The 23,729-nt window shown below is 40.1% G+C and overlaps 1 protein-coding gene across 1 annotated transcript in view; it reads left to right on the forward strand.

Moving 5' to 3' along the window:
- KALRN (kalirin RhoGEF kinase) overlaps positions 1 to 23,729 on the forward strand; it is a 716,112-nt gene that overhangs the window by 470,068 nt on the left and 222,315 nt on the right. The window contains exons 15-17 of the mRNA XM_026647403.1: positions 5,163 to 5,329; positions 15,162 to 15,281; positions 21,831 to 22,049. Of these exons, the coding sequence (XP_026503188.1) occupies positions 5,163 to 5,329; positions 15,162 to 15,281; positions 21,831 to 22,049 (506 nt within the window). The remainder of the gene's footprint in view (positions 1 to 5,162; positions 5,330 to 15,161; positions 15,282 to 21,830; positions 22,050 to 23,729) is intronic.

Here is a 23,729-nt window from a genome sequence, read left to right on the forward strand (position 1 = left end):
TAAACCAGGCCTCGATTAACCTGATTTCACTATAAGAATATTTGTTTTCAACAAGGTTTTCATTTTTATAAGTTCATACGAGCTCTCTAAAAGTCATGTTGTATTCTCAGTGATTTTGTAGCTCATCTAAATTGTCTTTAGGCTCCATTAACAATGCATGTCCTTCAGGAAAGAGTTATATGTTTAGAGAATACTACTTGTATATTTGTGTTACCGAAAGGACAAGAGCTGTTAGTAAGCTACAATTGTTAATTCACATGCATTGGTCTTCATTCCATTTTTCCATTTTGATTATAACTCTGCCGTTGAGGTGAGATGACATCTCTGAAAGAAATTAAAGCTTAACACAAGGGCCAAGATTTTCCAAAATGACTAGTGATATTTTTGGGTGCCCAATTTGAGACACCTTAAAGGGGTCTGATTTTCACAAGTTTCTGTGCATTTACCCTCTGAAAATCAGGCCCTTTAAGATGTCTTAATTTGGACAAAGATCACTAGTCACTTTTGGAAAATCTTGGCGCAGGGTTCAAATTATGGCATTTAAGGCCAACCCCCACACCCCCTCCAGAACATCTAGTTAGTGTGACCTTCTGTATATCTGAGGCCACTAAATAGCATTCAACCACCTTCACACCAAGCCCAGTTGTCACCTGACCAGGACAAGGGTGGTCTACCCTAGTGGTCAGAGTGGGTGTCAGGCATAATGGTCGTCAGTAGTTGGAAGCTAGAGCCCAGGGTCAAGCCGGAGTCACTGTTCAGAAGCCAGAGACAAGGGTCAAACTGGAGGGCAGGGACTGGATACCAGAGCCAAGGGTCGAGCTGGAGTCAGAAGTCAAAGCTACAGGTCAAGCCAAAACTTAGGAATCAGAGCAAGCAAGGTAACAGGCAAGGAGGGCTTCAAGGCGGGGGCAGGGCAGAGACGAGGCTGGGTGCAATGCAGGAGCATTGAAAAGCAGGCACAATGGCAGGCATGAGCATTGAGCAGCCAGCGAGCTGCTGCTGCCACTAGGTTAAGAGCTGGCCTGCTTTCCCTTTCAACCAGTCAGGTGGTGTGGCCAGACAGGCAGCTTGCTGCAGGCCCGCTGTACTGATGAGACTGCCTGGAGAAAACCTCTGCTGTAGGCCCTGATTCCTGACACCAATAACAAGAATTACCCCAAAGTATTACAGCCCTCAAACCAAACTATATCATCTCTGATATAATTCCATTCACCACACATTCATGTACTTCATTTGTGTATGTATTAGTCACTTCAATTATAACCTAAGTCACTCATGACCAAAAGCTGTTACCATCTGATAACTGAGTAATTGCCTGGATACACTTATTTGGGTTCCCAGTTGAGTTCCCAGCAGACAGGTGTCAATATTGCACTGTCACAGCTGGCACTAATTAGCACCATTGTAGGCGATCAGTCAAGGAGTGAATGAGCCATCCTGGAGACTGAACTACTTGTGCCTTAGAAGTGATTTGTCTAGGTCAGGACTGGTAGCACATTGATAAGGCAATTTTGTGGAAGTCTGCACTGTTGCTACCCATCTCATACCTGTTATGTGCACAAATAGAAAGAAGCCTGTAGTATTCAGGGCTGTCAGTCTAGTGCCATTCACCTGCGTCACCGTAGCAACCACATTCATTATAAAGGAAATAGAAATCTATTTTGTTTAATTTCAGGTTGTGATTTCATTTCTGGTTTAGGAAATGGATGTTGCAGGGACACGAAGGCTGACTTTGTTTAATCTTTCTGAAGAATGCTTCTAATTGTTCAGTAAAAAAACAAAGTCACACTGGTTGCAACACAGCTCTGTGAGGGCCAGATTATGATCCCGTACTCATAATGAATAGTATCTCACACTGCAAATAGCCCTACTGAAGGCAATGGGAACATATGTGGTGCAAGATGTTATCCCCTGATAGTAATCGTGCAGCAATCCGACTTTAAGATATCACTCTCTTTTTTTCTGTAAGATACTGTCCGTTCATCCTTGATGTGACTCCAAGTGAAATCAGTGGAGTTCAACCAAGACTTAATTTAGCCCATAAATCCCATTTCTGTGCTGATTTACACCCTAGCAATCCTACTGAAGTCATTGGAGCTGATTCTCAGCTGATGTAGCCAATAGAGCCATAACAATTTACACCACCAGCTAAGGATCTACCCCAGTGGGAGTGCTTGGACTGTAAAAGCCTTGGTTTAACTCCAGTTAAGCACATGCTTAGATCCATTCCTATTCAGAAAAGCACTTAAACGAGTACTTAACTTTAATTATTTAACCATTTGCTTCAGTGTGCCTTAAGCACATGCTTAGTGTTAAGTATGTGCTGAAGTGCTTTCTTGAACTAGGATGCATTCCTGAACTGGGTTCTAAATCAGCACAGGAATAAGTCCCTCTGAGTGTGGGAGTGATTCTTATTATACAAAGAAATTTCTATTCAATCTGTTCAGTGATTTTATTATCTGGCAAATTCAAACTTAAGAGGTTTTGAAATTGAAGTCTCATGATATCTTTCTCTATAAGCTACAGCTCAATATTACACAAAACACATTTTGTGTAATTATAAGTCAGCAAATGTATTTATTTTTTCCTTGATTTTAGTGTTTAATGGAAGCTATTTTCAATTTACATAAATGCATTTCATCTGTAAAGTTTAGCACGTATTTTGTCACAAAATGTTTTTAATACATTTAAGGTTATTCAGTGATTTGGTTAAGACCTGGTTATGTTGCTACCACTAATAGAATTTGGGCAGTAGTTGTGCTAGCTGGCATAACTACTTATTTAAAAATTAGAATTCAAGTCAGAAATTTGACTTCTGGCATCCATGCAAACAGAATGGCCTTTTCTTAAAATTATCAACGAACTATGTGGGTGGATTTTTTTTCAGATTTCATCTTATTTTGGCAAATTAGGCTTTTTATAATATCCTAATTGGTTAAAACATAGGCAGAATGTGTGTAATATAGGCCTGATCCAAATCCTGTTGAAGTAAATGGTAGTCTTTTCATTGACTTCACTGTATTTTGGATCAGGCCTTATATGAATGTGTATAATTTAAAAGGTCTGTAGTTATCCAAAGGATAAAAGAAAAGATAGGTAGGTAGGTAGGTAGATAGATTGTACAATGCACTAAATTATGCTCTCAATTACACCAGCATAAATTCAGAGTAAATCCAGTCACTCCAGTGCTGTTTCTCTAGATTTATGCCACTATAACTGAGAGCTGTGGTGTATTTATGTTGTTGTACTTGTGGCTACTCTTTTTAATAAATCTGTTTAAGAGCATGCTCCACTCAATACCAGTCTGTTGAAATCCCCTTCAGTAACGAGATGATTGAAGAAAACTGAAACTGCGTTCAGTTTATTGAAAAAACAGTTGTGCTTACATATCATAAACCTCCGGGTGAGGACTTTTGTGTGTGAAATTATTCCAAAAATACAATGTAAAAATGCTTTCTATTTTACAAATCCACCTTTGAGAAGAACGAGCTCTCTCATTGCATATGCTGGCAATGTGGCATAAATCTGTGTGACGTGTGGCAAGCAAGAAAGGGCAAATCATTCATCACTGGGAGAGCAGTCTGCCCTTGGATAACATCCTAGGCAGTTTACTGGTTGCTGCTGATGAGTTACCACAGTCAAAACTACATCAGTCGAGTGTGCATGATGGAAAACTGTGTGTTTAATATCAAATAGGCATGGTGAAGTCAAGCATACAAAACACCAGCGATGTCCTAAGGACACAGTACCATATGCAGGCTAATTATAACAAATGTGCATGGTGTCTGGCAGTTAGAAGGAACTTCACTCCCAAGAATGGGAGCATAAATTAAATTTCCAGACCCTAAATGTGAAGCCTGGAGCCATTCCACCTTATTTGGTAATGAAAAAGCTGTTTTGTTTTGGCTGGGAAAGAGAATCAGCCAATCAGTTTCACGCCGATGTGGCTTTCATGATAAAACCAGAAACTGGAAGAGGTAGGGTTGACGCAGGGTTGATTTGGTTTCTAATTCTGTCCTCTGCTGATATCACTGTGACAGAAGGTAAAAGTCATGGACCACTGGGACATAGAAAAGGTGCTTCACATTAAATGCCTCGAAACATAATTTCCTTGCTTCCTGTACAACAGCTTTCAGTCGCGCGGGGGAAGGGGAGGTGTCCTTTTTTTAATCTTGTTTTATTTTATATAATCAAATGGCTTTGGAGAACAGTGCAGTGTTTTCTCACACTTACTTGAATCTGATTATTATAATTATTAGGATCCTGCTACTGTTGAAGCCAATAACAACATTCTAAATAACTTCAATGGGAGACGGATCAGGCCTTACTGATTTATGATTACATGGATTACAGTAGTGTGGAATGTCAAATAAAGACTCTGGCCAAAGTCTGTCAGTTACACTGGTGAAATTGCAAATCAAAGAGGACAGTATACTGCTCTGCATTGTTTTTCTTCGGACAGTTACACAGTGAGCCAGATCCTCTGGTCCAGTGGAGCATATTCAATGCTGGACTTTGAGGGATTGGGGAAGGGGGCACTAAGCCACTTTTTCAGGCCTCCAGTTCTAGACCTGGTTTGGGAATGATTTGACACATGGCATAATTGAGAACAACCTAAAGGACAGTATAAATTAAAAGAGTGTTAATGGTCCCCTAAGAACCTAGACAGACTTTAGGCACACTCCACATTGTGGGCCCCCAACTACCATCCTAAATTGAGGACAGGAGTCTTTCTTTCTTTCTTTCTTCAAAGAAAGAATGTGTTTATAAGATACTGATTAATGAAATAACATAATGCTGGGGGAGTATTTTAGTCTTTGATTTGTTAAAATTCATAAAGTATTTTTTAAAATTCCCAGTTCCACATCACCAAAGCTGTAGTCAAATCATTTCCGTATGGACAGTTTCAGATGAGCAAAACAAGGAGCAATCAACACAGAAATGTCATTTTATTGATACACACAGTGATAGACAGGACAATACAGTCATAGGATTCAACAAACATGTGCATCAGGGTAAACCATATGTTGTTTGTGTGAGAGTTTACCAAGAATCAAGAGAGATTCAAATCAATGTGACGGGTGGCAGAATTGTGCTGCAAAAGGAATTGCAAATAAATGAAATTGTCTCTCTCTCTCTCTCTGTATGTCATTTTGTTGTAGGCATTGAACTAATCTGCGAAAAGGACATTGATCTTGCGACACAAGTGCAAGAGCTGCTGGAGTTCCTTCATGAGAAACAGCATGAGCTAGAGCTTAACGCCGATCAGACTCACAAACGGCTAGAGCAGTGCCTACAGCTCCGGCACCTACAGGCTGAGGTCAAGCAGGTCAGGCTTTCTACCACAGCCATTAAACCATTTTGTGGTGGCTTAAACGTGTCTTGAAAGCAATTACAGTACGTGCAGGCTGTTAAGACCATTTCTGTCAAATTGCCTCCCTTTACGTGTATGGAGTGTTAATCCTTTTCTTTAGCAGTACTTGATCTATTCACGGGTTCTAAAATGACCCTTTACAAGTAACTGAGGAGTCTGTTCCATGTTCTGTGCATGTGCAAGACCCCATGAATATTTATGGGAGTTACGTTCACCGTCCATGCAGAACTGACCCCATAGTTTCTAGATTGGGGTGTTCTTCAGAACAGAATGTGCTCTGGGAATATAAGGATTTGGGGTACAAACTGAAAGCATTGTGGATCATTGGTCTCATTAGTGGATATCTCAATGCCCAGGTCTAAAGCTAACACCACTCTAGTTTGGCCTCCTTACTTAATTTTTTGCATTATTACTGATCTGTGGGGAGCTCAACCAAGTTTATCATCTTTGGTTAAGATGTAGAACCCTGACTATTTGTAGTCTTTAACCTAGGATCTCACAATTTTAGGGTGTTAGTCTGCTATTCCCAATTACATTAAAGCTCAGTCAGTTGTGTTTTGCCTACCTACATTTCCCAGTAGCTTCATTTGGATGTATAATATTTCCTCACTTGCTGTCCTAGACGGTTGCATGCTGCTGCACAGCTGCAGTTTTTCACTCCAGAGGCGGCTGCATTTCAGTGACATGACTATATGTCCTAGTTTAATGGGGCAGTCTGGCTTTTTCATAGGATGCCCTGGGAATGTCTTTCTGGTCACTTGAAATATCCCAGTTTTCCATTTCATCAATGAAAATGTTTGGTGTTTATTTTTTTAATAATTACAAATGTTTGTTCATGACATTACTTTAGGGAGTAAAAGATGCTCTGTGTTTACCAAGAAAAAAGAGTTCAGTGGAACAAGTGTTCAATGTTCGGAGTGCAGAGAAAAGTCAAATGAGCACAGACTCTATCAAAGCTGTTCTTTTGCACAAAGTGAATGTTAACTTGTTCAATGTTTCATGAGAAACTGATTCAGAACATTACATTACTGGCAAAAATCCTTCACTCTGAGAAATATGTACTTGGGGCTACTGAGTCAGAAGCGGGCAGTTGCGACATTAGTGCATGTTTAAAAAAAAGTGCACTTTTGTATGAGTCGTTCACAAGCTTAAAAAATGTAAACAGAAAAGTCTCCTAGTTTTTAATTTTGAGAATATAGTCACCTGGCATTCCAGTGGCAGTATGAAGTGTGTGGAGTTTATAAAGTGCTTTGGAACCCTTCTGAATGGAAGGCTCTATTTTATTAATAATATCTTTGTCTATAAAGTGCGTTTCTTTCTATAGGGACCCAAAATATTTCACACACTATATTTACAACAAGCATCTCACTCACTGCAATGTAGCCAATTCTGAAATGAAACCTGGTGGCTATTTAATAGCGCACAGCAGCACTGGTTTAGAACCTAGAGTACCACACCCAACAGAAACTCTAGAAATACATGTTATTATTATTGGGCCCAATCCAAGTCCCAGTAAAGTAAATGTGAGTCTTTCACTTGACATTAAAAGGGGTTGGGTTAGGCCCGTTATTACAACATTAGTTTTTAGAGAAATAAAGTGATGGCTGCACTCTGGATAACTAAAGCTGTGGGTCTCAGAAGCAAGGATTGGTTAATTTCATTCACAGGCTTGTGCCTTAGAATATTCTACAAACCAAACATCTAAAAATCTAAGTGATAGGACTGAACTGTCTAACTTCTGCAAGAGGAACACAAATAGCTGTCTTGAATTAGTGTTTCCTTAACAGTATTTGAACCATCAAAGCCTTCATTACTCTGTGACCTTTCAGCAAGCCTTTGGCTAAGAATCATTGTATTTGTTCAGCTGAATAATGAAAAATCTATTCCTTATTAACCTATCAATTACTGTAGCTAGTTTCCCCTGAAAAGAGCCAAATTAAAATATATCTGTGCCCTATCATAAGGTGGCTGTATTTGGTTTCCCGGGGGATGAGTAATAGTCACAACCACTTAGTGAAATTGGAAAATATATTGATTTTGGCTTGTTGTTCATTGCTGGTCTGGTCCAAATTTCCTTCACTTTTTAGAGCACTTGAGACAATGAATGGTCTCCATCTCATTACCAAATTGCACTTGCTCTTGAGAGTCAATTGAGATTTGGTTGCCGCAGACACCTACTGTAGCTCTGGTAAAATTGTGCTGAAACAGCAGACTAGGCTAAGTTCTGGAACACGTACATATGTTTGCATTTTAACATAATGGCTCATGTAAATCCAAAGTCTTTTTCCTGTCTGTATCTATTTAAGTCTCATTTAGGAAAGGTTTCTGCATTAAATCACGTGCTTCACAGGTTTGAATGCCAAGAGGATACATGTTTGGAGCCATTTAAGTGGAACATCTCAAAGTGTGATGCTCTGTGACCTGAAACAGAATGGAAATAATATAGATCACTGGTTCACAAAATCTTTCATATTAAGGAAGAGAGCCTCTCAAGGATGTGTCCCCTCTCCCCCCGCCCCCCCTTTCCTGTTGTAACCATAGAACGTGGAAGGCTTATGCAGAAGTAATAGCAGGATAGTATTAAGGAGATAAGATTAAAAGAAATTCCCTTTAATGCAATGCTGGCAGCTGTTTGGCTTTCCATTCCTGTTCCCCGTTTTTATATTTGTGCATTTATTTCCTTTCCCTAGGTGTAAGACTTTACTTTTCTTAGTACCCAATGTACCCAATCTCCCCTCACTGCCCCACTGTTCCTGTCTCTCCAGCTCATTTTGCTGTTTAATTCTTTCCTCTTGTGTGCCTTGTAAACCACCAGCTTTGGTGTCCACTTCAGATTTGATCCCAGTTGAATGTAACCCAAAGGACTACATGAAGCAACTGGTCTTGACTTTTTTCAGTTTAATAGAAGAAAAAGGCCTCTGGAAACCTGAAGAGACTTGAGCTGGGCTATAACTATCAGGAGGTGTCCTTGCTGAAGACTGGCAGATGCTTCCCTGGTATACTGAAAGAAACTCCTCAGATCACCTGCAAGAGAATCACCTGCAAAATAAAGATTCTTGTACATTAATTTCTTTCCTCATTGGTGGAGTTTCAAGTTGGAAGTCTGAGGAGAATTTGGCCTTCGCGTTTATTTACAGTGGGACACAGAAACAGTGAAACTCTGCTTATAGCCAATTGGAACAGAAGTCGATAATTGTTTCAGTGCATTGTAATTACAATTATAGTGAAACTTCCGCTTACAGTGAAATCATTCTGCAGGGGAGAGATGGCTTTGCTCTAAGAGGGTTCCACTGTTACTGCTTTTCAGTCATAAGCAAAATGATTGGGCCTTTTTGGAGAGACGTAGGGGGGTTATGTATCAGAGGGGTAGCCGTGTTAGTCTGGATCTGTAAAAACCAACAGAGAGTCCCGTGGCACCTTTAAGACTAACAGATGTATTGGAGCATAAGCTTTCGTGGGTGAATGCCTGCATCCGACGAAGTGGCCACAGGACTCTCTGTTGCTTTTTAGGGGGGTTATTTAACTCCAGAAATATTTAATCTCCACTTCAACAAAATTGATAAAATCTGCAATTTGTAGGAAATGTCTGTTTAAAGACCATCTCTCAGTGTTAGCCTGTCTGCACATTCCCAGATAATAGCGAGTCTATTAATATAGGAGAGTGATCAGAGAATTGTCTTGGGGCTATATTAGAAGCATCTATACAAAATTTTAATTAAAAGAATATTAAGTACCATGTACGTCTGAGTCAATTTGTGAACAGGTCTTGTAAACCAGATTAAACATATGTAAATGTTCACCTCCAAACATTTCCCAGTCCTAATTCCAACTCACATGCACAGAGAAAAAGGCTCTTTGTGATTGGTTTTTGCCCTGGCTGTGGTGGGTACTCAAGGAAGCATTGGATATGCAAATAAAAGCTCTGCTTGCTAGATGTACACAAAAAATAAAGATTCGTGGTGGAAAAATTACTTGTAAAAAAAGTTTAGACAGCTGAGAACTGTACATTTCTATAAGCAATGCTGAGCATTTGTGAATATGTTTGTGCCATCAGAGTTCTCAGCAAACATTATGGAGTATGTTTGTGGCTACCTGCACGGTTGCTCACTGGGCCTTGGGGGAAGGATACAAGGAGCCTTTCCCTGCCTTGCACTCCTGAGTACAGTTAGCTCCTGGAGTACATGGACCAGGAGATCCTAGCACCACTGGCAGTCCTAGAAACTCCAGCTGAGCTGAACCACCATGGGGTGAAGGGAATGTCTCTTGCACCCTGTTAAAGAAGAGTTTATACTATGCTATCGCTTCTGCAGCCATTATGGATGGTAGATTGTGAAGTCTTGGTGAAATCAGGTGGACTGGGTGATGGAGTTGGATCACGAGAAGCTGATAAACTGCAGGGAAATGAAAGAGATAGTAGAGAAGAGAAGCTGAGAGGTACCAGGCCTGCCAGAGGAGGTAGAAGGTGGCACTGGGGAAAAGGCCCTAAAAGAAGGACCAGGAGATGCTGAGCATTTAAAGGAAGGAGCAAATGAAGCAGTCACAGAGAAAAGCAGATGCCATCAAAGTTCTGGTTTGAATGTTGCGGCCCTTTGATCCAAGAGTGCCTGCAGCTTGCAGTTAACTGGCATGTTGGTACAAATGGGATAAAGAAAACCAGACCGAGGGCATTTGACTGAGCCTCACTTTCCTTTTGGTCCTGCAGCTGGAACAGGCATGCGATAGAGTCTAATGTGTGTCTGTACACAATATGAGTATTCATGGAGGAAAGGAAATGAGAAAAGGTGGGCTATGCTAAACGAGACTTTAGTGATACACCAAATAGCAAGGTTAATCTCTACTACTCATGTTGTAAATTACCCACTAGAAGATTACTGTAGCATTTTTGTAGCTTAAATCTTCTTCTTTTTGATACTAATTAACACAATTATCCTGTGTGCAAGTTTTGCTTACAAACAACTTCACAAAAGAGTACTTGTACAAAGCTTCAGAAAGGAGAAAAATGAGGATGCTTAGGTGAAGATGATTAACTCTAGATTAGAAATTTACATAATTACTGCACAGGCTTCAAAACAAAGGATTTGTCATACCTGTTCAGACCATCAGTTCTCATATCCTGCCTGCAGCAATCCGTACCTGGTGCTTCAAAGAAAGGCTAAGCCCTGCCCTTTCCCCCAACCAAAGCTAGGCTGTTGATCATACAACAGTGTACATAGGGATAAAAATGTCCTTCCTAACTTTCTAATCACCTGGAACCCTGAGTCATCAGATGTGATTTCCCTTCTTAGCTGTAATAACTACTGCAAATGTTACAGTACATCAAAAATTATTCAGCATCACAATTAGGAGTGGTGATGACAAGGCTACTCTTTACATTACTTACAAACTCAGAAATTGTTGTTGAAGCTTTCTGACTGGAAATATAAGGATACACAAATCTGAATTGAAAAATGAAGGCAGTGAGTACAGGATGGAAGGTTTTACATTGCTGGTAAACTTCCAACAAGCTATAGTGCATATAAAGTGAGCTCTGATTTATAGTCTGACTTAGACGCTTAGAATAATTTCTCGTAATCATTATTACTGAGTTGTTTATTTCAGTTGTTTTGTTAACTTGGGCAACATAAAAGACAATTGTATTTGTGAGAAGTTGGTGAAGCAGAAAAAATATTGATTTCAAAGTAGTTGGCATTTAGACTTAGGCAATTAATTTAGCTGGTATTGATCAGGTGTGCTAAATATAGACACTCTAGACCATGGGGGCAATGGCTGTTATTGTTTTTAAACAAATGGGACACAGCAAAAAAGTATGTTAAAATACTAACAACAGGAGGGAAGCTGAGAGGATCAGTGAGGCACTAAGTTAAAGCACTTGTGCTTTGATCCTGCAAACATTTACATACACGCTTCTCTTTAACAACATGACTTGTAAACATTTGCAGGATCAGGATCTAGCTTTGTATCTCTGAAGACTAGATAGTACATTTTCAGAGCTGCATAAAGTTTTAGTTTCCACTGAAATTAAGGAGAATCATAGGATCCACAGATCTGAGGATGATTAGAATGTGCAGTATACAATTGACCTTTCTGTCTCCTCCTGCTGCTTCCCAAATCTTCCTTACACAGATATCAGTGGAAAGTAGAGTGCAGACTAGTGTTGCTACTAGATGGTAGAGTAGCATAGTGTGTTACTACTAGATGTCAGTGAATACTGCAAAACATCTGTGAATATTCAACTTGCAATTTTTAACAAATCCATTTTGCTCATGCAAATGGTTTTCACAAGTGTTTGAGTTTTACTGATTTACATTCATGAATATTTGCACTTTAAGTACTTGTGCATTCTTCTAATTAGGGAGCAGAAATCATGCCTTTTGACTTACCTGACCAATCAGAACAGACTCATGTTCACAGAATAGCTGAGTGGAAGAGCCTGCCCTAAGCCATGTAGGTACTCTACCTGGCTTTCATCAATATTGTTAGTACCTCAGTTTCATGAGAAGAAAATTTAACCAAAAATTTTGGTAAAAGTGTCACATGAGAGAGCTCTGAATGAAGCCAACAGACTCCAGGAAATGAAGAATCAAGGCTGAAATGCCATGCCTAACCCCGCTAACCATTTTTAGTTGCAGCACATATAGTATGTGTGTTCACCTGCTTTCAGACAGATGAAGGGCAGAGTGACAGCTGTACCACTTAAATTTCCAGTGTTTATTGGGCTAGGTCAGGCATTTGCCATTTTTTTAAAGTAGGTTTTTTCAGAGCCATTGTGTAAACGTAACATGACTGACAGGACGGAAGAACAGAACTCTGCTTTAAGATGCAAATTACTGATTTGATTGGGTCAAGGTGGTTGTTGCACAGAGAGATCAAGTACATGGAGGATATCTCATTACCACAGATGTTAGAAAGTAAGTCCTATTATGTCACCCAGTCCATTGCCCTATGTTTACAGTCAACCTGACTTTTAAGGCTGAGGTTTCTGAAGCTGTCGAGGGGATTTAGAGAGACAAATTCCTAAAATAATTCTGCATCTAAATCTAATATTTTAGAAAATTTCAGCTTAAAGGTTTGATAAATGAAGGCTGCTTCCTAAAATTCCCTATGACATTCTGATGGCTTTTTAAAAAGAATGATTATGCTCAGCTACTGCTTTTCTAAAAGAAATACTCCTTTTTTTTAAAAAATCACACCGGCCCAGGTCAGCCAGGAGTTCAGCAAAAACGTGAAAGTGTTTGCTGGTTTATGCTGTTGTCACTTCATATCTTGTCCAGCCATGGTGATCCTTTAGTTAATTCCTTCCTAAAAGAGACAGAGTTTCAACTCTTGGTACAGTGTAGTTTGTAACACACGGGCTTACTGGTCTGGGGGATTATACAAAATCATAGACAAAAAGATTGTTGTGTGATAATCCCTTTCCTTTTTCTCAGAATCTCTGTTGTGTTTCCACAGCAACAGTAGCACCTGCTGATGAAAGAGAGAGAGCTGATAGATCAAGACTGCCCTACTGCTGACTTGAGCAGAATGCTATTTTCTACAAATTAGGGTCAGCTACATGTGTAGACTCGTTCCCTTTTTTCCTCCTAGGGACAACTAATTTCCTTATCCCAGAGGGAGGCAAATGGCTGTGAGGAGGGTGATGTATGATATAGGGAGGGGAAAAAATGTTTCCTTTAAGGCACTTGAATGAATCACTGTGGAGGAGGGGGGGAGAAAAGATAAATTGCTATCTAGAATGGTAAACCAAAGTTACTGGATTTCAAAGCTGTATAGCTCATGAGCTACATTTGTGAAAGTGATTGGGCAGTAAGGATTTCCTGTGAATTTGTGAACTAGATGTAACAACTTGCCAAATAAGGCTGGATTTCTTGCAATAATTTGCAGCTACATTAACAGAAAATAGGACTAAGAGTTGTAGGCAAATTTATCCAGGAACTTACCTGTGCAGTTTGAGTGATTATTTTTGGACAAAATGTTTTAAAATAGCAGAATGCATTTCTACTGTTTTAAAAAAATGTTCTGGTAAATCTGTCATACATATATATACAGCCCAATTCTGCCTTACTCCAAAAGTAGTCTAAGAACCTGATCCAAAACCATTGAAGCCAATGGAAAGATATTTCCTGACTTCAGTGGGCTTTGATTCAAGCCCTTATTGAAACCTGTGGGATTACTTGCAGAATAGGATACTATTCAACATCAGTAAAGGTAGCAGGATTGGGCCCATAATGATCTGGGGTGGGGGAATTGTTCACTTACATTCTTGAGAAAATTAATGTCCAAGAGACTATCAAGCATATTTGCATTATTCTTAGATAAGTGCAAATATACTTACGTAGCAAGGAGGCGGGGGGCTAAACTGTACAAGTGCAGAATAAGAATCGGAGTAAGATTAGAGAATGAAGATGGAAATTGCACTCTGTGCAAATGTGTAAGAAGAAACAATGCACATTGAAATCAAGCAGAAGTGGACCTGAACTGCAGTTCTTAAGTGCAAATTGAAGGAATACCTCATTGTGCCCCACCTGATCCATGCTAGTCCAAACAAGAAAGTTAAAATGAACAGGACAAGCAAGGATAAATGGAGAACTTTTGGAAGGCTGAATACTATGACAATGAGATCACAGTTCAGGGTGGGATAGCTACAGGCCTAAAAGAGTTCACTGTCACTAGGGTTACTGTGGAGACAGGACACACTCCTTTTTGAAACAATGTAATCAAGAAGCATCCTTGAAGTCTGTGTTTGCTAATATGGTTTCCTGCAGTGTAGACAGGGATAAACTGTTACAAACCCATGCTATAGAGTAAAGGGGGTTCCTTGTTTATAAAATCCATGGGCCCTTGTCTATAGAAGAATTTGTCCACATTGGTCAAGGAATTGTTGGCATACTGCTATCAAGAATGTGTTCAGACATGGCTATGGTCAACAGTAGAGGTGAGCCTGAGTTCTAGATCTTGGACTGTGATCCAGATCATACCTAACCTTCCTCCAAATTTCTTGGTGTTCACATTGAGGGGAGAGGGATGTTTTGATAAAAACTAGTCAAACTCTCATGTAGAAATAGGCTCATTTTTTGTTTCAGCAAATATGAAGACAGTTCCTAAGAAGCATCCAAACCATGAGTTTCCATGGGACCTGACAAACCATCCCTTTCATCTAATCCTGTGCCAGAAGCTTGGTGGTTAAAAAAATACAGTACAGGGCATGAGCGCTCACATTGCTAGCTACAGTCAATAGGCCTGACCCTGATTTCATTTAAATGTGAGATCAGAATCATGCTCCTGGTCTCTATGACACTTTGCTAAGAACTGTTTTATTTGCTAATAAGATGTAAGTACAACAAAGCAGCTTTTAAGGTGAAAATGTGACTTTTCAAACATAAATATGGACAGGAATTTGAAAAAGCAGTGGAAGAGCCTGTCTAATTTGAACTCTGCCCTGTTACCCTTTGCAGTCCTGCCCCATGGCATTTACACAAAGGAATATTCACTTTTGTAATCAAAGCTTCAGATGACACTGGGCACTTCTTGCCATCTAAATACTCCTGCAATGTCTTATAATTTTTCAAGCAATAACTTCTACAGTGTGACCTTTTGTCTCTTTGACAATTAATATTATTTATGTAATGAAGTCAGTCCTTATCCAAGGATTTATCTTCTGCCGATTGACTTGCACTCAGACCATGTTAAGGAAAATACATTTCTTCAGGTGGGCTGAATCATTAGGAGACTCTGTGACTGCATGGACAATCAGATCAAGTTAACCTTTCAACATATCCTTTCTGTGCAGGTGCTCGGCTGGATTCGAAATGGGGAATCAATGCTCAATGCCAGCCTAGTCAACGCAAGCTCCCTTTCAGAAGCTGAGCAGCTCCAGCGAGAACATGAGCAATTTCAACTGGCCATCGAGGTAACCCCAATGGGAACATTTTGCTTCTCTTTCCAAGATGAACAGTATAGATGGGACTGGCTCTCAGGCATATATCAAACCATTGTCTGCTTGAAGAAAAAGAAAAAATAATCTTTGAAAAGGCAATTTACCACTAACCTCATAAGGTAGCAGGAGGTTAACAGTGACATAAATTATTTATCATCAATAGCTAGTCCTTTTGCTGTCAGATGTAAACAGTGGCATTCTTGAAAACTCCAGACACACACATCCTGGTAATTCCTTTGCTAATGTTATGACCAAATTAAAATTCTTGGGAGTGAACTTGAAATAGGAAAAGTTCACAAAGTCAGTTTCTTTCTGAGAACAAGATTTGTAGATTATTTCCAGGACCCACCATTCTGAATATATTCATCACTGAATATTAAAGCACCCTCTCAGATGAAATCTCTGTCTGACTTAATTCTGCTGTTTTGGAATGAACAGGGGAAGTTCAGTAAAGAAGAACTCGCCTAAAATATTGTTTTGTCAGAGAAGTAAAGTTTGTACTAACTGTTGTCTAAATTGTGGTTTTGCCACAAGCCCTGTCTATGGGACAGCACAGAGTTATACTGCCCTAGTATGGAGATTTATAGAATATGTTTTTATATTTCACTCAACACCGTAGTGTATCAGCATCTTCCAGTCCTGCATTAAGCAATGTGATTACCATCTGTCATTGCATTTGATATTATACTGGTGACTTACTAAGGGATGTATTGCCTTCTCCCATTCATGCTGATTAAGGCGTGTCTAATCCCCTAGATTATTACTCTAATGGTTACAATTTTCATGGGTGAAGGAACATGCTGGCTTTCCTCAGGTCTCCCCTTGTAATCAAAATGAGTTAAAAACAAAACAAAAAAACTAGCTAGTGTCAAACTTGCAATTGCTATGAAAATAACATCTCCATAGAGGGAGGTTTGGGAGAGTACTTTGCTTAGTAGAAACTGCATTATATGTTCCTGTAAACTTTAAGGAAACTGACATATGTTATCAGTGTTGCTAGTTGGTTTAGGGGTTATAATCTCTGCAAATAACCAATTTTGATCCAATTCTGCTAGGATTAAGGAAAAAGCAGCTCTTCACTGATGTTGCTCCCTGCGGGAAAAGCAAGAGTTTAGTATCTGGGGTAGAGGGAGGGTGGCAATTCTGTATCAGCTGGTTGGCACTGAATTGTGCTGACTAGATCTTAGCAGCATTAGGCAGACAGCACTGTGGGGAAGGATACACACTGTCTGTGTATCACAGCTTGCTACCACTGGGAAGACACTTGTATTCGGCGGTAAATGCGAGCCACACAGGGAGAAAAGGATTACAACATTGTAGGGGAAGAAAGTTTGCAAAGGAGAAAACACTAGATTAAATATGAATAGTGTTTAAAGCTCAACGTGTGAGAGAGATCTGCAAAGCACACAGGGCAGAGACAGGCCTCTAAAGGTTTTCTAGATGTTGAATTCATTTTCATTTAAAATTCTTTAAAGTGTATTTAAAATAAGCTTTACCACCTTAACAGCAGTAAAGCAGCTGGATATTAAATTCAACCAGTTGTTCTTGAACGTCTTCCTAAATGTTTCTGCCAACTATTAATCCTTTTTGCTAATAGCTTTCTCTACATTGCATTATTCAACAGCATATTACCAGACATTTTCAAGCTCCTTTCCTGGTTCAGGGATTAGATCATAAATGTATCAAGTGTGAATTTGGCATTAACAGTTAAAAATGAAAAAAAAGACTAGGTGTGTCTTTAGGAGACTTGGGTTTCCTTACAGAAGGTTAATCAAAATATTGAGCTAAACAATGCCCCCTCCGTGCAGACATGCCAGGTGAGGGAGGAAGGACTTAGGGGACTTCTTCATCTTGGCAGCCTGCCTAAGGGCTGCCCTCGCACTCAGGGGTGTGCAGAGTCTGCTACTCTGTTGCTCCCCCTGGGAGTAATAGCTATGAAAAAGGATGAGGAGTGTGTGGATTCATGATTCTGTCCCTCCTACACCCTGGCCTTCATAGCTGAGCAACTGCCCTAAAAGCCTTCAATTATTGTAGTAAATTACTCCTCCAGTCAGCACAGCCAGAGGACTCCAGGAGGTACTCTTGTCTCCTGGCATTCCCCGGGGTGGTGTGACTGCAACTCCCCTTACAGTAACGTATCTGACATGAAATATTATTGTGGTACATTATTATTAGATGTTACAAGGCATGGGGAGTCAAGATCACTAAGATCTTCAAAGACTAGTGCAACTTTTTTTCATCCAGGTGGCTCAAATTCTATTATGAATTATTAATAGGGCTTCTGATTTTAGGTTTTAACTGATAAACAGCAATAAAACACTCCCAACAAACAATAAATGAAACCAGTGTTTAGCCAATAAACACTGGAAACTGGTACTTGTATCTATGGGCTTGTCTACATGGAGCAATAATGCAGATTACGGGATGTGATTTCTAAAGCGCACTAATATGTTGTTCATGAATTGGTCTGGTGTGCACTAAAGGTTCCCCAGTGCTCTTTAACATAGTGCTCTTTGAAACTGTATTATGTTAAAGTGCACTAGGAAACATTACAAAAGGATTACTCGGTACAGTATATACTCCTGCAGTGGTTTTCAAACTGTGGGTCGTGACCCCAAAGTGGGTCGTGACCCCGTTTTAATGGGGTCACCAGGGCTGGCTTAGACTTGCTGGGGCCCAAGCTGGGGGCCAAGCTAAGGCATAAGAACGGCTGTACTGGGTCAGACCAAAGGTCCATCTAGCCCAGTATCCTGTCTACCGACAGTGGCCAATGCCAGGTGCCCCAGAGGGAGTGAACCTAACAGGTAATGATCAAGTGATCTCTCTCCTGCCATCCATCTCCACCATCTGACAAACAGAATCTAGGGACACCATTCCTTACCCATCGTGGCTAATAGCCATTAATGGACTTGTAAAAGAAGCAAAGAGTCCTATGGCACCTTATAGACTAACAGACGTATTGGAGCATGAGCTTTCGTGGGTGAATACCCACTTCTTCACATGCATCCGAAGAAGTGGGTATTCACCTACGAAAGCTCATGCTCCAATACGTCTGTTGATCTATAACAGGGATCGGCAACCTTTCAGAAGTGGTGTGCCGAGTCTTCATTTATTCACTCTAATTTAAGATTTCGCGTGCCAGTCATACATTTTAATGTTTTTAGAAGGTAAGTCTCTTTCTATAAGTCTATAATATATAACAAAACTATTGTTGTATGTAAAGTAAATAAGGTTTTTTAAATGTTTAAGAAGCTTCATTTAAAATTAAATTAAAATGCAGAGCCCCCCCGGACCGGTGACAAGGACCCGGGCAGTGAGTGCCACTGAAAATCAGCTCGTGTGCCACCTTCGGCACGTGTGCCATAGGTTGCCTACCCCAATCTATAAGGTGCCACAGGACTCTTTGCTGCTTTTACAGATCCAGACTAATACAGCTACCCCTTTGATGATTAATGGACTTAACCTCCATGAATTTATCCAGTTCTCTTTTAAACACTGTTACAGTCCTAGCCTTCACAACCTTCTCAGGTAAGGAGTTCCACAAGTTGACTGTGCGCTGTGTGAAGAAGAACTTCCTTTTATTTGTTTTAAACCTGCTGCCTATTAATTTCATTTGGTGACCCCTAGCTCTTGTATTATGGGAATAAGTAAATAACTTTTCCTTATCTACTTTCTCCACATCACTCATAATTTTATATACCTCTATCATATCCCCCCTTAGTCTCCTCTTTTCCAAGCTGAAAAGTCCTAACCTCTTTAATCTCTCCTCATATGGGACCCTCTCCAAACACCTAATCATTTTAGTTGCCCTTCTCTGAACCTTTTCTAGTGCCAGTATATCTTTTTTGAGATGAGGAGACCATATCTATATGCAGTATTCAAGATGTGGGCGTACCATTGATTTATATAAGGGCAATAATATATTCTCCGTCTTATTCTCTATCCCCTTTTTAATGATTCCTAACATCTTGTTTGCTTTTTTGACCGCCTCTGCACACTGCGTGTCTTCAGAGAACTATCCACGATGACTCCAAGATCTTTTTCCTGATTTGTTGTAGCTAAATTAGCCCCCATCATATTGTATGTATAGTTGGGGTTATTTTTTCCAATGTGCATTACTTTACATTTATCCACATTAAATTTCATTTGCCATTTTGTTTCCCAATCGCTTAGTTTTGTGAGATCTTTTTGAAGTTCATCACAGTCTGCTTTGGTCTTAACTATCTTGAGCAGTTTAGTATCACCTGCAAACATTGCCACCTCACCTTTCTGCAGATCATTTATGAATAAGTTTAATAGGATTGGTCCTAGGACTGACCCTTGGGGAACACCACTAGTTACCCCTCTCCATTCTGAGAATTTACCATTAATTCCTACCCTTTGTTCCCTGTCTTTTAACCAGTTCTCAATCCATGAAAGGACCTTCCCTTTTATCCCATGACATCTTAATTTACGTAAGAGCCTTTGGTGAGGGACCTTGTCAAAGGCTTTCTGGAAATCTAAGTACACTATGTCCACTGGATCCCCCTTGTCCACATGTTTGTTGACCCCTTCAAAGAACTCTAATAGATTAGTAAGACACGATTTCCCTTTAGAAAAACCATGTTGACTTTTGCCCAACAATTTATGTTCTTTTATGTGTCTGACAATTTTATTCTTTACTATTGTTTCAACTAATTTGCCTGGTACTGACATTAGACTTACCGGTCTGTAATTGCCAGGATCACCTCTAGAGCCCTTTTTAAATATTGGCGTTACATTAGCTATCTTCCAGTCGTTGGGTGCAGAAGCCGATTTAAAGGACAGGTTACAAACCCTAGTTAATAGTTCCACAATTTCACATTTGAGTTCTTTCAGAACTATTGGGTAATGTTAAGTTTATCAATTAATTCCAAAACCTCCTCTAGTGACACTTCAATCTGTGACAGTTCCTCAGATTTGTCACCTACAAAAGCCGGCTCAGGTTTGGGAATCTCCCTAACATCCTCAGCCGTGAAGATTGAAGCAAAGAATTTGTTTAGTTTCTCCGCAATGACTTTATTGTCTTTAAGCGCTTCTTTTCTATCTCTATCATCGAGGGGCCCCACTGGTTGTTTAGCAGGCTTCCTGCTTCTGATGTACTTAAAAAACATTTTGTTATTACCTTTGGCGTTTTTGGCTAGCCATTCTTCAAACTCCTCTTTGGCTTTTCTTATTACATTTTTACACTTAATTTGGCAGTGTTTATGCTCCTTTCTATTTACCTCGCTAGGATTTGACTTCCACTTTTTAAAGGAAGTCTTTTTATCTTTCACTGCTTCTTTTACATGGTTGTTAAGCCACGGTGGCTCTTTTTTAGTACTTTTACTGTGTTTCTAATTTGGGGTATACATTTAAGTTGGGCCTCTATTATGGTGTTTTTAAAAAGCGCCCATGCAGCTTGCAGGGATTTCACTTTAGTCACTGTACCTTTTAATTTCTGTTTAACTAACCCCCTCATTTTTGCAGGGCTCAGGTTACAGGCCCCCTGCCTGGGGCTGAAGCCACTGGACTTCAGCTTTGGCCCCCCCGGCCTGGGGGGGATGGGGCTTTGGCTTTGCCCCCTGCCCCGGGGTGCCGGCGCTTGGGTGGGCTCAGGCTTCGGTCCCCCCTCCTGGGTCCTGTAATAATTTTTGTTGTCAGAAGGGGGTCGCGGTGCAATGAAATTTGAGAACCCCTGTACTACTGTAACGAGTAACGTATATAATATACGTTACTCATTACAGTAGGTACATTACAGTATGTACCAAAACCCTAATTGTTGGACATCTACATAAAACTCAAACATTGCTAAAAATTAACCCTGAAAAATGAAATTAATAACCCCCCAAAAGAAGCCCTAATTATGAAATAACACTATTATTAATAATAATACATTTTGCATGGCCATTTACAGAGATTAAAAGAGATAATGGTCCCTTTAAGGCACCTTCATATTTTCTGGAATTGATTGGTTGGAATATTAGGGCCTGATCCCACAGACACCTGGGCAAGTGAATATCTTTACTCACATGAATAATCCCATTTATGTTAATGGAAATACTCATGTGAGTAAAGTTATGAGTTTAAATGTTTCAGGATCGGGCCCTTAGTTTGCTAACTGTTATAGATTTGCTGATTGCTTTCATCCTTTGCTCCAGAGTGGGGAGCATTAGGCACTGTGTGGAGGCCGGATATAGCTCCTGATTGCCATTAGTTGAATTTTGGGTACCAAAAAGGGTGTAATTCCATCAGGATTCCTATGTTACTGTCATAGTGGCAGTAGCTAATCTATGGAGTTTACCCATATATCCGCCAGTGCTTGCTGCTCCTGCTCTAACAACGTGTTGTGCACTTGTGTTAATAAGGTGCACCAAAGTGCTTTATAAAAAATAAATGTTAATTCTAGAAAATTTTCTGAAAATGTTTCACTCTCTTGCATCTCCATGCTCACACCTCGCTTCATCTCTTTACCATACACCTGGTACATCTGTACAAACCTCTTTTTCCTCCCCTCATACACAGTCCCTCTTTCATGCCACTTCCTTACAGAAGACACACCAGAGTGCTCTGCAGGTACAGCAGAAGGCTGAAGTATTGCTACAGGCTGGGCACTACGATGCTGATGCCATCCGTGAGTGTGCTGAAAAGGTGGCATTACATTGGCAACAGCTGATGTTGAAGATGGAGGACAGGCTCAAGTTGGTCAATGCGTCAGTTGCTTTCTATAAAACCTCTGAGCAGGTGAGCTGAACGATATTGTCCTAGTATATACACTAACATAGCTGGTTCCCAACCTAAACAGGAAAGGTCTTGATTGTACCAACTAGTGCCATCTGCCTCCTAGTCACTTGGTTACTCTCTAATCTGCAGAGGACCTTGACTGGCTCCCAATCCCCTTTCACAATTGCAGGCCATGGTAGCTTTCTGGGGCATAGCACAAAGCTTCAGCTTTAGGGTTCTTCTACCTTATCTTGAGTAGTCCCCAAGGTATGGATGGAGAGTCTGGAATATCAGGCACAAAACCCAGAAGTAGAGCTGGTCAAAATTGTTGCATCTGAAAGGTTTTTTTTGATAAATGTCACGTTGAACTATATGAAAACTTTTGTTCCCCTGCCCCCATTCTTCTTTTCATTAAAATGATATGAACAATATTGAGTTGGGGTTTTTTCTCTCCCCTTCCCCCAGGGGGAAAAAGGGAAAGAGAAAGGGGATGAAGGAGGGAAAGAGCCTGAAACCACAATATTTTTGTTTAGAATTTAGATTATTTTTTTTTGTTTCATTTCAAATATTTTGTAAAGGGCTCTGTTTGTTTCTTTCCTTTTAAATTGCTACCACTTAACATTTACAATTTTTGATGAGCCCTGGCCTGAAGTATCAATACTAGTTAGGCATCCTGGTACCAAAAAAATAAGGAAATAAATTATAGAGTGGCTACTCCTAACCCAGTAGTACAGGGCAAGACAATGTACACCATGGTAAGAATCATATATCAGCTCTACCTTGCCTTGTTCCAGGAGTCTATATATTGCAAAGTGCATGCGAACTGGCTTCTGGTATGGTTGGATTAGTTCATCCCTTGCATAAACAAGTGCAACTCTTATTGAGGTCAATGGGAATTAGGTCTGTTTACCCCAGGGCTTCTCATGTGGATGCTCAGATGGCATTGCATGGTTTAACTTAGCACAATCATGCAGTTTGTGCTGGCGTGGACATTGCATATCTTTGGGTTGGGTATACAAAAGGAAACAGTGATTTATTTACATTGATCCCTGCAGTTAGTCCATGCAGTTGAGAGTGCCAGCCCTGTCAGGACCTGCCACATTAGGAGCAGAACCATGCCCTGTAATGGGTGTAGTTGATTTGATGGTAGCACAGTTTCTTGTCCATTATGGACAGGGATTTTTTCTAACGCCCCCATGTTACAACTACCCCTTGGCTAGTCTCCAACATGGTTTGTTTAATGCATTTGTAACCATGTTCAATGTAAATGCAAACCTTGTTACATGTGCCTTTGGCTGGCAAGACTTTTGAACCCGGTTACTCTCCTTAGTATACATAGGGTTGAAATGAGCTACCGCTGCTAAAGGGATCTGAGAAAAAAACCCACTGAGGGACACATTGGTGCCTTATGCAGTGAGACACGCTGGCCGAAATATATGTAGTTTATTTGTCAAATCGAGACCCTTTTCCACTTGCAAGTTTTAGATGAGCATATTGCCATGTCCAGCAGTTTGCTCATTGGTTGCTTTTATTCAGTGACTGTTTGGTGTGAAGATAGTTCAGCTCACAAACTGTTCTCTGCAAGTAATCGTTCATCAACAATCAGGCTATTTGATTGGTCATCTAGGTCACATGGTGTTTCTGTTTCCTGATTAGATGACAATAATTTTTATACACAGGAGGATAGCCTGAATAAGTAAC

The sequence above is a fragment of the Terrapene carolina genome, unplaced genomic scaffold, assembly GCF_002925995.2.
Source record: "Terrapene carolina triunguis isolate 2854851 unplaced genomic scaffold, T_m_triunguis-2.0 Scaffold62, whole genome shotgun sequence".
In the NCBI taxonomy this organism is placed as follows: domain Eukaryota; kingdom Metazoa; phylum Chordata; order Testudines; family Emydidae; genus Terrapene; species Terrapene triunguis.